The following is a 13,266-nucleotide window of genomic DNA, read 5'->3' as shown; positions in this document are numbered from 1 at the left end:
CTCACATCCAACAGACATTTAATTGAGTAGGCTGGGACCCCCTCGATCAGACGGGGAGGCAGCAGAACAGGGGTTTTGGGGTGAAGCGGGGAGCGAATGACGAGCTTGATCTTGAATACATGAAACACCAGGTGGATTCTCTTCAAAAAGGGGGTAATTTAAGTCAAACCGCCACAGGGCTAAGCACCATACTGATGGTGAATGGTCCAATGAATTTAGGTCCCAGTTTACGTGAAGGTAGCCTGAGAGGCAGGTCCTGGGAAGATAGCCAGACCCTTTGACCACTCATGTAAACTGAGGGCTTAAACCCAGGTGTGACAGCACATCTGAAGGAAGGTATGCATGGATGGAACAATGGTGTTGGGTTCTTTGGAGGGAAACAGAAGGGGCTTATAGCCGAAACAACACTGGAAGGGTGACATACCCATAGATGATACCGGCAAGGAGTTGTGTGCGTACTGACCCAGGCAAGTTGGGAACTCCAAGTCGACGATTCATGTGAGGCCACACAGCACAGGACCCTCACCAAATCCTGGTTAGCCCACTCGGCCTGTCCATTAGTCAGAGGATGGTACCCAGAAGACAAACTCACAGTCGCACCCAGTTGTCAGTAAAACTCTGCCCAAAATCTAGAGACAAACTGGAAACCTCTGTCAGAAACCACATCATTCGGGAGGCCATGGATGCGAAAGACATGGTCAATGACAGTAGCCACTGTCTCCCTCGCTGATGGTAATTTGGGGAGGGGAATAAAATGGACCGCCTTCGAGAATCTGTCCACCACAGTCAAGATGACCATGTTGCCATTGGATAGGGGTAAGCCTGTAACAAAGTCCATGGCAATGTGGGGCCAGGATCTCGAAGGGATCGGCAGCGGCTGAGGGAGCCCCAAAGGAGGCCGACCGGTTTTCCCACAATTGCACACTGGACAGGCCGAGACAAATTGATGAATGTTCCGTGCCAGCGTAGGTCACCAGAAACATTGCTTAACTAATGCCTGAGTACGAGCGGCTCCTGGGTGGAAGGCAAGGTTAGATGAGTGACCCCACTGGAAGACATTGGTCTGAACTGATTCAGGAACAAACAACAAGTTTGTTGGGCACTTTGCGGGTGTAAGAACGGTACGCAAGGCTTAGCGGACTTTGGACTCTGCCCCCCAAGACACTGCTGTGACTAACACACAAGGTTGCAGGACAATGTTCGAGGAGGTGGAGGTGCTATCAGTTTCAAAAGAGTGAGATAGAGCATTGATCTTGCCGTTCTTAGAACCTTCCAAAAAAAAGAGCCCAACGAGCCTGCCGGGAATTTAGACGCTTGACGGTGTGGATGTATTCTAGATTCTCATGGTCGGTCCAGACCAAAAAAGGGACCCCTGACCCCTCCAACCAATGGTGCCACTCCCCCAAAGCCATTCTTACAGCCAACAACTCTAGATTGCCAATATCATAATTCCATTCTGCATGAGATAACCGATGGGAAAAGAACGCACAAGGGTGCAGTCTCTCGTCCGACGGAGACTTCTGTGACAATATAGCTCCAATCTGACCTCCGAAATATCAACCTCCACCACGAATTGATGAGACGGGTCAGGGCTTATAAGGATGTGAGCTGAAACAAAGCATTTGGAAAAGGCAACCTAAGCCTGTGGAGACCAACTGAAACTAGACTTGTCAGAAGTGCGGCAATTTGGCTGAAGTTCTGAATGAAACGGCGATAAAAATTGGCAAACCCCAGAAACCGCTGGATCACCATACGGGAATCTGGGGCTGGCTAATAAGAACCCTTCTAAATCTTATCAGGATCCATTCGGATACCGTCGGCTGAGAGAATGAAATGAAACGGAATGAAACTGACCGTGCGTGGAACTTGCACCTCTCCACCTTGACCAAAAACGATTCTCCAGCAGCCACTGAAGCACCCGCCTGATGTGCTGGACATGGTCATTCAAAGAGCGAGAAAAAATCAAGATGTCGTCTAAATATACAAAAACATATTGGCTGACCATGTCCCGGAGCACGTCATTAACGAGTGCCTGGAAGAAGGCTGGGGCATTGGAAAGGCTGAAAGGCATGACCAATACTTAAAATGCCCAGTAGGACTATTAAAAGCCGTCTTCCATTTGTTCTCTTCCCTTATCCAAACCAGGTGGTAAGTGTTGCATAGGTCCAACTTTGTGTAGATGGTGGCCCCCTTCAAGAGTTCGAAGGCCGGCAACATCAACGATAAAGGACAGCGATTCTTCACAGTGATATCATTCAGCCCCTGATAATCAATGCAGGGTCTTAAGGAGCCATCCTTCTTACCAACAAAGAATAACCCCACCCCAGCTGGAGAAGAAGAGGGTTGAATAATACCTGCTGCAAGAGAATCATTGATATACTTCTCCTTGGCCTCTCTCTCTGGAGCAGAGATTGAATAAAGATGACCTCGAGGTGGAGAAGATCAATTAGATCAATCATACAGTCGTATGGGTGGTGCGGAGGTAGAGAAGCAGACCTGGACTTACTGAACACCGCTCTCAAGTCGTGGTAGACCTTAGGTACCGCGGTGAGATCAGCAGGCTCCTCCTGTAACACAGAACAAGACAGCATTGGGGAGGGAGCTGAGACAAGACAATGAGACAGGCAAAATATCACAGAGTAACCACATGTGTAGTTTATCACATTAAATATGGACATATTCCACTAATGTTTCACTCCTAGAAAGTACTTAGATACTTTTGTCTTAATCTTGAGTAATGTGTCTTTTATTTTATCATTTAAACTTAGCAAACTTCATTTTGTGAAATATTTTGTTTGAAAAGTGTGCTTGTGCCATATTTCTTTAAAATAAATTTGGTCACTTGGTTTCACACTTACAGTACATTGGCTTAAGTGTCCAAAAGCTTTTTTGGGACATTGTATATATATGTACATACACTAAATATTCTGTCTCTCTTTCTCTCTGCAGTGGGAACCACATACATATTCGGACGAGATGGAGGGCTTATTGTGTACACATGGCCGCCCAATGACAGACCAAGCACACGAGCTGACCGGCTGGCTGTTGGCTTTAGCACCCAGCAGAAGGACGCAGTCCTGGTTAGGGTGGACAGCTCTTCTGGCCTGGGAGACTACCTGCAGCTCCAAATTGTGAGTGAACAAACAAATAAACACACCCTAGATTATACATTGTCACAGTCCCATCTGTAAAACACACATAATGAAGTCCAAATGTCTGAACCCACTAGGGAAAATGCTTTTATCTGGGATTTTTCTAATTTGATAAAAAAAAATTATCTTTACAAATTATTTATCTGCATAACATTTTGAGTGGAAAGTTGAATTTCAGAATTGTAATAATTGAAAATGAAATTGAATTTCAGATATTCTCAGTATTTGGTAAGACACCCTTTTGGTTTAATGCAGGGCTCTTCAACTATTTTCTTGCGGGGGCCAGATTATTCAGATGAAAACTTTGCGGGGCCAATTTTTTTTTTCAGTATTCATCTTAGCTAGCACTTACATTGCAAGTAACATGTTACTTAAAAAACACATTTAATACTGTGCATTTATTGATATGAATATAGTCACAGGGTATACTGTATATTGAATTATAATTTTTTACAGTCTGGCACTATTAGCACTATGATTTACAAATTATGAAAACCGAGGAGAAACATTTAGATCTGCTAAAGCCCTCTCACAATATCAACCCACATATGAAAATGGTCTTATAGAAATGACATGTTTACTTGAGAATGCATTTCAATTAAATTTTATTTTTGAAAAAAAAAAGAAAAAAAAATATAAAATGTCTATTCTTCCATTTTCTCTATAAAGTATCATCCTATTCTGATTCTGATTCTGATATTCAGTGAAAAAAATTAGTCCTGCAAATATTGTGAATTTGTACACAACAGCCAGTGCAGGAGCCAGAAATTTTTACAGATAATCATAAGAGTTGGTGCTGTTCGTGATTGAGAGAGCTGACTCACAGCTGTATAGAGCCAAATATAATGAGGGCATTTGCAGGTTCAGTTTCACGTATCACTGTTTTTATGAGCACTACCCACCCTGAACTGATGAGGTACACCCGTTTGACATTTCAAGAATAGTGAATAAAAACAAACTTTTCAGCACATTTTCGTTGGATGTTCGGTTTCATAATCAATTTCTCTTTTGTTGCCTAAGATGTGCTGACAACATTTCTGTAACAACTGCAGTGATCTTTTTTTACATCTGTAGATTTGACCACACACAACAACCCAGCAATTTAAATAAATAAATTTTATTGAAAAAGACACAATCAAATGTTCACATAAGCGGTGCAATCCACGTTTAGCAAAGCAGAGTAACTAAACTATCGCCAGAAAAGTTTAAGCACATGCTCCAGTCTGGACAACTGATTATGGCTGAATGCTGTTGCACATGCCAATGAGCACTGTTAAACCAAAGTCTTTCTAGCAAGTCAGTCCACCGGCGGCCATCATTGGAACGCTCCCTGGAGGCTTTTTCCAGTCATGCCAGTGCAGCTCATATCTACTTGAATGAGGGAACACCAAAAGCTCAAAAACGGTTGGTCAAGATTACAATCAAAGAACATATTTCAAATCAGAAGTAAAATCTGACAACACTGGTATCATAACTTCCTGGTTACTTTCGTAACCTCCATTCCCTGATGGAGGGAACGAGACGTTGTGTCGATGTAGTGAGCCCCAAACACCTCTGCTTTTTGAAAAAAGGCCAATGGGAATTGGCAAGTGGAATTTGCATGCCAGTCCTCCGGACATACGGGTATAAAAGGAGCTGGTATGCAACCACTCATTCAGGTTTTGTGCTGAGGAGCCAAGAAAAGGTCCCGGCCATTTCAGCGGGTAGTTCAGTGTTGTGGCAAGAGGGACACAATGTCTCGTTCCCTCCATCAAGGAACGGAGGTTACGAAAGTAACCAGGACATTCCCTGTCTGTCACTCACTTGACATTGTGTCGATGTAGTGACACTAGGGGTCCCTATACAAAATGCCACAACTAGCTGAACTGTGTTACATGGGCTGGTGGTGCGAGACGGGCAGACCGCTGTGTGCCTCATAGCCAGTGCACCAGGCCATCACGTAACCTCCCCCAACACTCTTATGAGCGTCGAACGGTCCTTCGGGAACAAGTCGACTGCCCAAAAAATAGGGACATGCTAGCCCATCCGTGGCCTCTTTTCCTCTTTTTTCTCCCCAAAAAGAGTGTAATTTGTTAACTGACTGGGGGCCATAAATGTCTACATCGGGGGGGTGTCACTCCCATGGGGAAGACACCGCGGAGACCACACCATGCCCTGAGGGGGGGTATTTTGAGTGGAAATACGTCACATGGTCTTACCGAGTCTTGTCGGAAGTATGTCATGTGGAGATGTCCCATGGTAGGTCCTACCCAAGGGGGGAGGAGTTTCTACAAACATGGTGACCAGGGGCAGAAGGGCCTCTGCCCAAGGAAGACGCAGTTTACCGACAGGGAAACAATTTAGCAGAAGATATCACATGGGGTCACCTACGGGGGAATCAGCACATGTGGAGCACCTACCTCAGTACAGGGCCTAATTAGCACACGCACTGGGCCGGCAGTGAGTTTCTCCACAAACTCGTCTGCCACAGGGCTAAGGAGGAAAGTCATCCAGGGATCACAGCTTGTGAACACGACTGGGAGTCTAAAGTGCATGTCTTCACCTCATGGGAGGGGAAAGGTGCTATGCACAAGTGGTACACCCGGTCAGCTGTCCCAGAACTTACCTGCTCGTACCTGACAACACACGGGACGAAACTGGCTCAACCCAGATATTATAGAACCTCACAAAGGTGTTGGGTCTTGCCCAGCCTGCTGCTCTGCAGATGTCTGCCAAAGAGGCACCACTGTTCAGGGCCCAGGAGGCCGCTATACTCCTAGTAGAATGGGCTCGTAGCCCCATGGGGGGCAGCACGTCCTGAGTGTGATACGCCATCACGATGGCGTCAATGACCCAGTGGATGATCCTCTGTTTGGAGACAGCACTTCCTTTCCGCTGTCCACCAAAGCAGACAAAGAGCTGCTCAGAGCTTCTAAAGCGCTGCGTGCGATCCAAATAGATGTGTAAAGCATGCACCGGACACAGCAACACCAAGGCTGGGTCTGCCTCCTCCTGGGGCAGCGCTTGCAGGTTCACCACCTGATCCCTAAAAGGGGAACCTTGGGCACATAGCCCGGTCAGGGTCTCAGGATCACATGAGAGTAACCCGGACCGAACTCCAGGCATGATTCGCTGACAGAGAACGCTTGCAGGTCCCCAACCCTCTTGATGGAAGTGAGCGTAGTCAGGAGGGCAGTCTTCAAAGAGAGTGCCTTAAGCTCAACTGACTCCAGGGGCTCAAAGGAAGCTCCCATAGACCCTGAAGGACTACAGAGAGGTCCCACGAGGGGATGAGGTGCGGTCTGGAGGGATTCAATCTCCTAGTGCCTCTTAGGAACCTGATGATCAAGTCGTGCTTCCCCAAATACTTACCATCCACTGCATCGTGATGTGCCGAAATGGCAGCTACATACACCTGCAAGGTGGAGGGGGACAGCTGCCCCTCCAGCCTCTCCTGCGGAAGCCGCTGAACCTGGGCGGGCGCCTGGTGAACTGAATCATGTAGCCGAGTCGGATGATCCGGGTCAGCCATCGCGACGGGTTGGAAAGTGCGAGCCACGCGTCCAAACTATGGGTGAGGGGGACCAAGGAGATAATCACATTGGACGTACCAGTGGGGCGGAGCCTGAGGCACCACGTCAAGGGGGCTCGAACCCCGTGGCCGTGCTGAGTCCAGAGACATCGAAGCACTTACCTGGCACCTGACGCCCACCATAAGATTGGTCGAGGAGGGGAGAGGAGGAAGATCGTCCCCACAGACCATCGGAACCAACCCGGTGTGGGCGTGTTTGTGCCACAGCTGGGCACGCAGGGGCGGGGGGTCTGCTGCTGAAGCGCCAAACCTGCCAAAATGGGATGGTGGACGGCAGTCTTGATAACGGCCGTGCACACTTGACATGTGACCCAGAGAACAAGGAAACCACTCTTTTGTTGAAGTTTTGGGTACCGCAGCCTCTAGGGCATGCGGCGAAAAATGAAACAAAAGATTCTCCTCCCGGCCCCTCACTGGGGGATGGAGTGGTCTGTCTACCAGCTCCGTAGAAGCGGGTCCCTCATCCCTGGGTCGCCCATCTCAGGGGCGCTTCGAAGCCTTCCTAGGGTTCTTGGTGGCCGGCCGTGAGACGGTGATGTCTGCTTCCTGTGTGGGCTCTACGCTGGGGCCAGGCCGTGGGGGTGGGCTGCGGTGGAGCCGGTGCTGTTGCTGCAGGAGGACACCCTTGGCAACGAGCAGATGGGGTGTGGGGTCTTGAGCCATGCCGGGGCAGGATGTGTTGAATGGCCACCGTCTGCTGCTTCACCACCGAGAACTGCTGGGCAAAGTTCTCGACGGTGTCGCCGAACAGGCCAATCTGGGAGATGGGGCGTCAAGGAACCGTGCCTTGTCAGCCTCTCTCATGTCGACCAGGTTGAGCCAAAGGTGGCATTACTGGACCACCAGGGTGGACATCGCCTGCCCGAGAGACCACGCTGTGACCTTCGTCGCCCGGAGAGTGAGGTTGGTCGCTGAGTGCAGTTCATGCATCAGTCCCGGGTCAGAACTACACTTGTGCAGCTCTTTTAGTGCCTTGGCTTGATGTACCTGCAGGAGAGCCATGACGTGCAGGGCGGAGGTGGCTTGTCTAGCGGCACCGTAGGCCTTAGCCATCAGAGATGACATAAACCTACAGGCCCTGGATGAGAGCGTCGAGCGCCCGTGCCAGGTGGTGGCGCTCTGCGGGTACAAGTGCACCGCGAGCGCCTTACCCACCTGGGGGATCACCGAATACCCCTTGGCCGCCCCACCATTGAGGGTAGTGTGAGCGGGGGAGCTAAAAGATCGGGACCAGATAGTAAAAGGTGCCCCTCACGATCTTGTCAGCTCCTCATGCACTTCCGGGAAGAAAGGAACCAGAGCGGGGCGCAGCCATGAGCTACGATCTGGGCCCAGGAACCAATCATCAAGCCACGAGGGTTCAGGGGAGAATGGAGGGTTTCACTCTAGCCCAACGCTCACGGCTGCCCAGGAAAGCATGTCCGTCATTTCCGCGTTGGCCTGAGACTGGGCAACCACACCCGAAGGGGGTAGCCCAGCCGAAGCCTCCGTGTCAGAATGGATGAGCCCGCTCTCTGATGCTGCGCTCGATAGCACATTGTCTTCCCGGGCCCCGAATAAGAGGTCGAACTCACCCTGAGACGAGCCGGTGGTCTCATCCGAGAGCCCGACCAGGGCAAGCGAGCATGATGAGGAATGGGAAGTCCGTGGGGGCTTACGTGGCGGAGGTTGTCCCACTGGAGTCCCCAAATCTCCCCCAATGCTAACCGACACGGCCTCATATCCATAGGTAGAAGGGCCGAGGCGGGGAGCTGCTGGGGTGGCTTGCTTTCTTATGAAGGCAAGCCGCGACCGCAATGTTGCCATGATCATGTTCTGGCAATGAGGAAAGACCCATCCACGAATGAAGTTTCTGCGTGGGCAGCGCCCAGACACATAAGACAGCGATCGTGGCCGGAGAGATAATGATCGCAACCAGGAATAACACACAAACGGAAAGGCATCTTTAAAAAGATGTTACGTGTGTGTAGCTCTTTTAGAATCTAAAATATACTCTTTTTAGAATATACTCTTTTTGTTGTTCTACTGAAGCGCCCAGGGGCGTTCTCTGCACTCCACGGGTGGAGAGGGGGAGAAGCCACTGAAATGCGCCGTAAAATCCAGCAGTTTGAGGTGATCGGTAGGGAGAATTGTATTCAGGGCACTGAATGCAATCGCTCGGCTCCGAAGAGAAAATCTGAATCTGAATGAGTGGTTGCATACCAGCTCCTTTTATACCCGTATGTCCGGGGGAGTGGCATGCAAATTCCACTCACCAATTCCTATTGGCCTTTTTTGAAAAAGCAGAGGTGTTTGGGGCTCCCAAGAGTGACCCCTATTGTCACTACATCGACACAATGTTGAGTGAGTGACAGATAAGGAAACTGTGCTTCTTTACCTCAGATTACCTGAAAAATGCAATTTTCCCAGCTTGTATAGCTAATACGCATGTATGTTCTTGTGATGATTCACAGGTGATTTCTGTATCTAAAAGATGATTGGCTCTTTTACCTGTAAGATGGGACTTCCTTTTAACATCCGTTGACCGTTCGGTGTTAGAGCTTTTTGGTTGGGTGTTCTAATTCCTCCCATTAATTTTAATAGAAGTGGCCTGTCTCTGGTTAAACTCACAGTTGATTGCTGAGGCTCGTGCCTGTGAATGCTAAGTTTTGCACAGAGAGTGCTCTGGTATTTCAGATGGTGAGGCAATTTTATCAAAAATCAGTCGGAGGCAGCCAGGTCTCCTAAGAAACCAAATTGGCCCGGTTGCTAGGGAGGGTAGAGTCACATGGGGCAACCTCCTCGTGGTCGCGATTAGGGGTTCTCGCTCTCAGTGGGGCAAGTGGTAAGTTGTACATGGATCGCAGAGAGTAGCACAAGCCACTACGTGCTGTGAGTCATGCACAGCGAGCCACATGATAAGATGAGCGGATTGACAGTCTCAGAAGCAGAGGCAACTGAGACTTGTCTTCCGCCACCTGGATTGAGGTGAGTAACCGCGCCACCACAAGGACCTACTAAGTAGTGGGAATTGGGCATTCCAAATTGGGAGAAAAATTATATTATTTTTTTAAATCAGTCGGAGGGCTAGACAAAGATGATTGGCTGGCCGGATTTGGCCTGCGGGCCACCAATTGACAAGCCCTGGTTTAATGACAGCATGCACTCATGTTTGTACAAAACCTAATGATCAATATTATCCCAGCATGATTTGAAAAAGTTCCAGTGAGAATCTTGTTTTCTTGAATGAAATTCAGGAAATCTGACCTATCGTACAAATGTGGTAACATGGTCATGAATTGTCATGGATTTGCTTACATTTGATATATGACCTTGATTTCTTAATTTTTCTTCTTTAACTTTGTTTAAAAACAAATATTATTTTTTTTATTTTTTTTAATCTTTCAACTTTAAATATCCAGTGTGGTCAATGTTTCAATGTTTTTTCCAGACTTTTGGACCCCACTGTAGTGTCATCAAGTCTGAACTTGCTCAGAATTACACACATTTATCTGAGACTTCCAGCTGTTCATTCATTGTCACATAAACCCCAGAGCAGAAGCTCACAGAGAGAGAGTTTCAGTATCATGCTCCTGAAGAGCCCAGTGAATGATCATTAGGGTAATCATAGTGTTCTACGCCTCCTCCCACACTCAAAATGCTGGTCTGTTTTAGAAAGTTCCAGCGCCTCAGACCGCCCTCATGAATAAAATCTGTATAATATTGAGAATAGAAGGCACTACCAACGCTTTCTTTCAGAGGATCCTATTTGATAGAACCTGCGTTTCCTCTGACATGCTGTGCCGGAGGAGTGGGAGGTGGTGGAGGTGGAGGCAAGTGGGGACGGGAAAGTGTTTGGCAAAGAGGTTCCGAGAGTTGTGTATTTTTTTATCTTTTCGTTCGTTCTATTTTTTTACACCCACTCCTGCTGTAATCACAAACATGATTCCCAGTAGAAACAGCGTGCTCTCTCAGGGGTGGTGTATCATGGCGTGACTGTTGCACGACTGCCTCAGCAAATGCGTTCTGAGCACAGTGAGGTAATGATTTCTCCAGCTGAGCCCTACGTCTGGTGGAGTTTACTATGCGGGCAAGTGGCTGTATATGACTTTAGCTCCAGTGCCGCAATGCCTCGGTGTGCTTCACAATACTCGCTAGGGATGGGTCACGATGGTCGACTAGTTGATCAGTTGTCCAACAACCAACTAAATTGTTATTGAGTTCAATTAGTTTCAGATTTTATCGTATTTATTTTTAAAATATATACTGTATATTTAAACTGCATGCTGTGCTTTAGCAGATAGACGGTTTACACTGTAAAACCCTCATTGAATACGTTTACTTGCACATCAGTACAATGATAACTACCTAAAATCAGCTTATTTAAAAAAAGAGAGAGAGATTTTTTTTTAATTTGAAATCAATAAGTTATTTTTATTTATTTTTTTGCTTTTAACATCAAAACGTGAACAGTAATGCACACAACACTTGCGCACAATGAATAAGCCGGTATGAACACCGGTAAAGATGTTTAAATGTAGTGCGAAATCTGGGTAATCAGTGTAAGATCATATTAATGTAAACTCTCTCACTGAGAAGTTGTATTAATGCTTGGCATGTGCATTGCATTATAAACTGTGTTATACAGGTGCATCTCAATAAATTAGAATGTCGTGGAAAAGTTCATTTATTTCAGTAATTCAACTCAAATTGTGAAACTCGTGTATTAAATAAATTCAGTGCACACAGACTGAAGTAGTTTAAGTCTTTGGTTCTTTTAATTGTGATGATTTTGGCTCACATTTAACAAAAACCCACCAATTCACTATCTCAAAAAATTAGAATACATCATAAGACCAATAAAAAAAATTTTTTTAGTGAATTGTTGGCCTTCTGGAAAGTATGTTCATTTACTGTATATGTACTCAATACTTGGTAGGGGCTCCTATTGCTTTAATTACTGCCTCAATTTGGCGTGGCATGGAGGTGATCAGTTTGTGGCACTGCTGAGGTGGTATGGAAGCCCAGGTTTCTTTGACAGTGGCCTTCAGCTCATCTGCATTTTTTGGTCTCTTGTTTCTCATTTTCCTCTTGATAATACCCCATAGATTCTCTATGGGGTTCAGGTCTGGTGAGTTTGCTGGCCAGTCAAGCACACCAACACCATGGTCATTTAACCAACTTTTGGTGCTTTTGGCAGTGTGGGCAGGTGCCAAATCCTGCTGGAAAATGAAATCAGCATCTTTAAAAAGCTGGTCAACAGAAGGAAGCATGAAGTGCTCCAAAATTTCTTGGTAAACGGGTGCAGTGACTTTGGTTTTCAAAGAACACAATGGACCAACACCAGCAGATGACATTGCACCCCAAATCATCACAGACTGTGGAAACTTAACACTGGACTTCAAGCAACTTGGGCTATGAGCTTCTCCACCCTTCCTCCAGACTCTAGGACCTTGGTTTCCAAATTAAATACAAAACTTGCTCTCATCTGAAAAGAGGACTTTGGACCACTGGGCAACAGTCCAGTTCTTCTTCTCCTTAGCCCAGGTAAGACACCTCTGACGTTGTCTGTGGTTCAGGAGTGGCTTAACAAGAGGAATACAACAACTGTAGCCAAATTCCTTGACATGTCTGTGTGTGGTGGCTCTTGATGCCTTGACCTCAGCCTCAGTCCATTCCTTGTGAAGTTCACCCAAATTCTTGAATCGATTTTGCTTGACAATCCTCATAAGGCTGCGGTTCTCTTGGTTGGTTGTGCATCTTTTTCTTCCACACTTTTTCCTTCCACTCAACTTTCTGTTAACATGCTTGGATACAGCACTCTGTGAACAGCCAGCTTCTTTGGCAATGAATGTTTGTGGCTTACCCTCCTTGTGAAGGGTGTCAGTGATTGTCTTCTGGACAACTGTCAGATCAGCAGTCTTCCCCATGATTGTGTAGCCTAGTGAACCAAACTGAGAGACCATTTTGAAGGCTCAGGAAACCTTTGCAGGTGTTTTGAGTTGATTAGCTGATTGGCATGTCACCATATTCTAATTTTTTGAGATAGTGAATTGGTGGGTTTTTGTTAAATGTGAGCCAAAATCATCACAATTAAAAGAACCAAAGACTTAAACTACTTCAGTCTGTGTGCATTGAATTTATATAATACACGAGTTTCACAATTTGAGTTGAATTACTGAAATAAATGAACTTTTCCACGACATTCTAATTTATTGAGATGCACCTGTATATTGAGTTATAATCAGTTCAGCCTTTATAAACACTTTCCAACTCACTGACTAGTCAATTTTGATAAAATGTTGTTTATAATGTTGTAATCCTCACATTTGCACTTTACACAAAACTTTTTCTACACAATTTTTTTTTTTAAATAAATAAATTAGCACCCTGCGCCTTTAACAGTAGGTTTTAGTTTGTATGCTGGTGTGTACATGTGAACTCTGTACACTATGTAAATATGCAGTACAGATACATTAATTCATTACGTGTTATCGATCAGCAAAATAACCCTAGCTCAGAAAGTAAGGATGATATTGGGTGCCCGGCAGACGGTAATAATGA

General features: G+C 46.4%; 1 protein-coding gene across 10 annotated transcripts in view; it reads left to right on the top strand.

Annotated features, from left to right (window-relative positions):
* LOC127426713 (neurexin-1a) overlaps positions 1 to 13,266 on the top strand; it is a 220,116-nt gene that overhangs the window by 156,283 nt on the left and 50,567 nt on the right. For all 10 annotated transcript variants that reach the window (XM_051673679.1, XM_051673678.1, XM_051673676.1 and 7 more), the window contains one exon: positions 2,950 to 3,131. In XM_051673679.1, the coding sequence (XP_051529639.1) occupies positions 2,950 to 3,131 (182 nt within the window). The remainder of the gene's footprint in view (positions 1 to 2,949; positions 3,132 to 13,266) is intronic.

Source organism: Myxocyprinus asiaticus, chromosome 36, assembly GCF_019703515.2.
Source record: "Myxocyprinus asiaticus isolate MX2 ecotype Aquarium Trade chromosome 36, UBuf_Myxa_2, whole genome shotgun sequence".
In the NCBI taxonomy this organism is placed as follows: domain Eukaryota; kingdom Metazoa; phylum Chordata; class Actinopteri; order Cypriniformes; family Catostomidae; genus Myxocyprinus; species Myxocyprinus asiaticus.
This window is presented reverse-complemented; position numbering and strand designations above follow the sequence as displayed.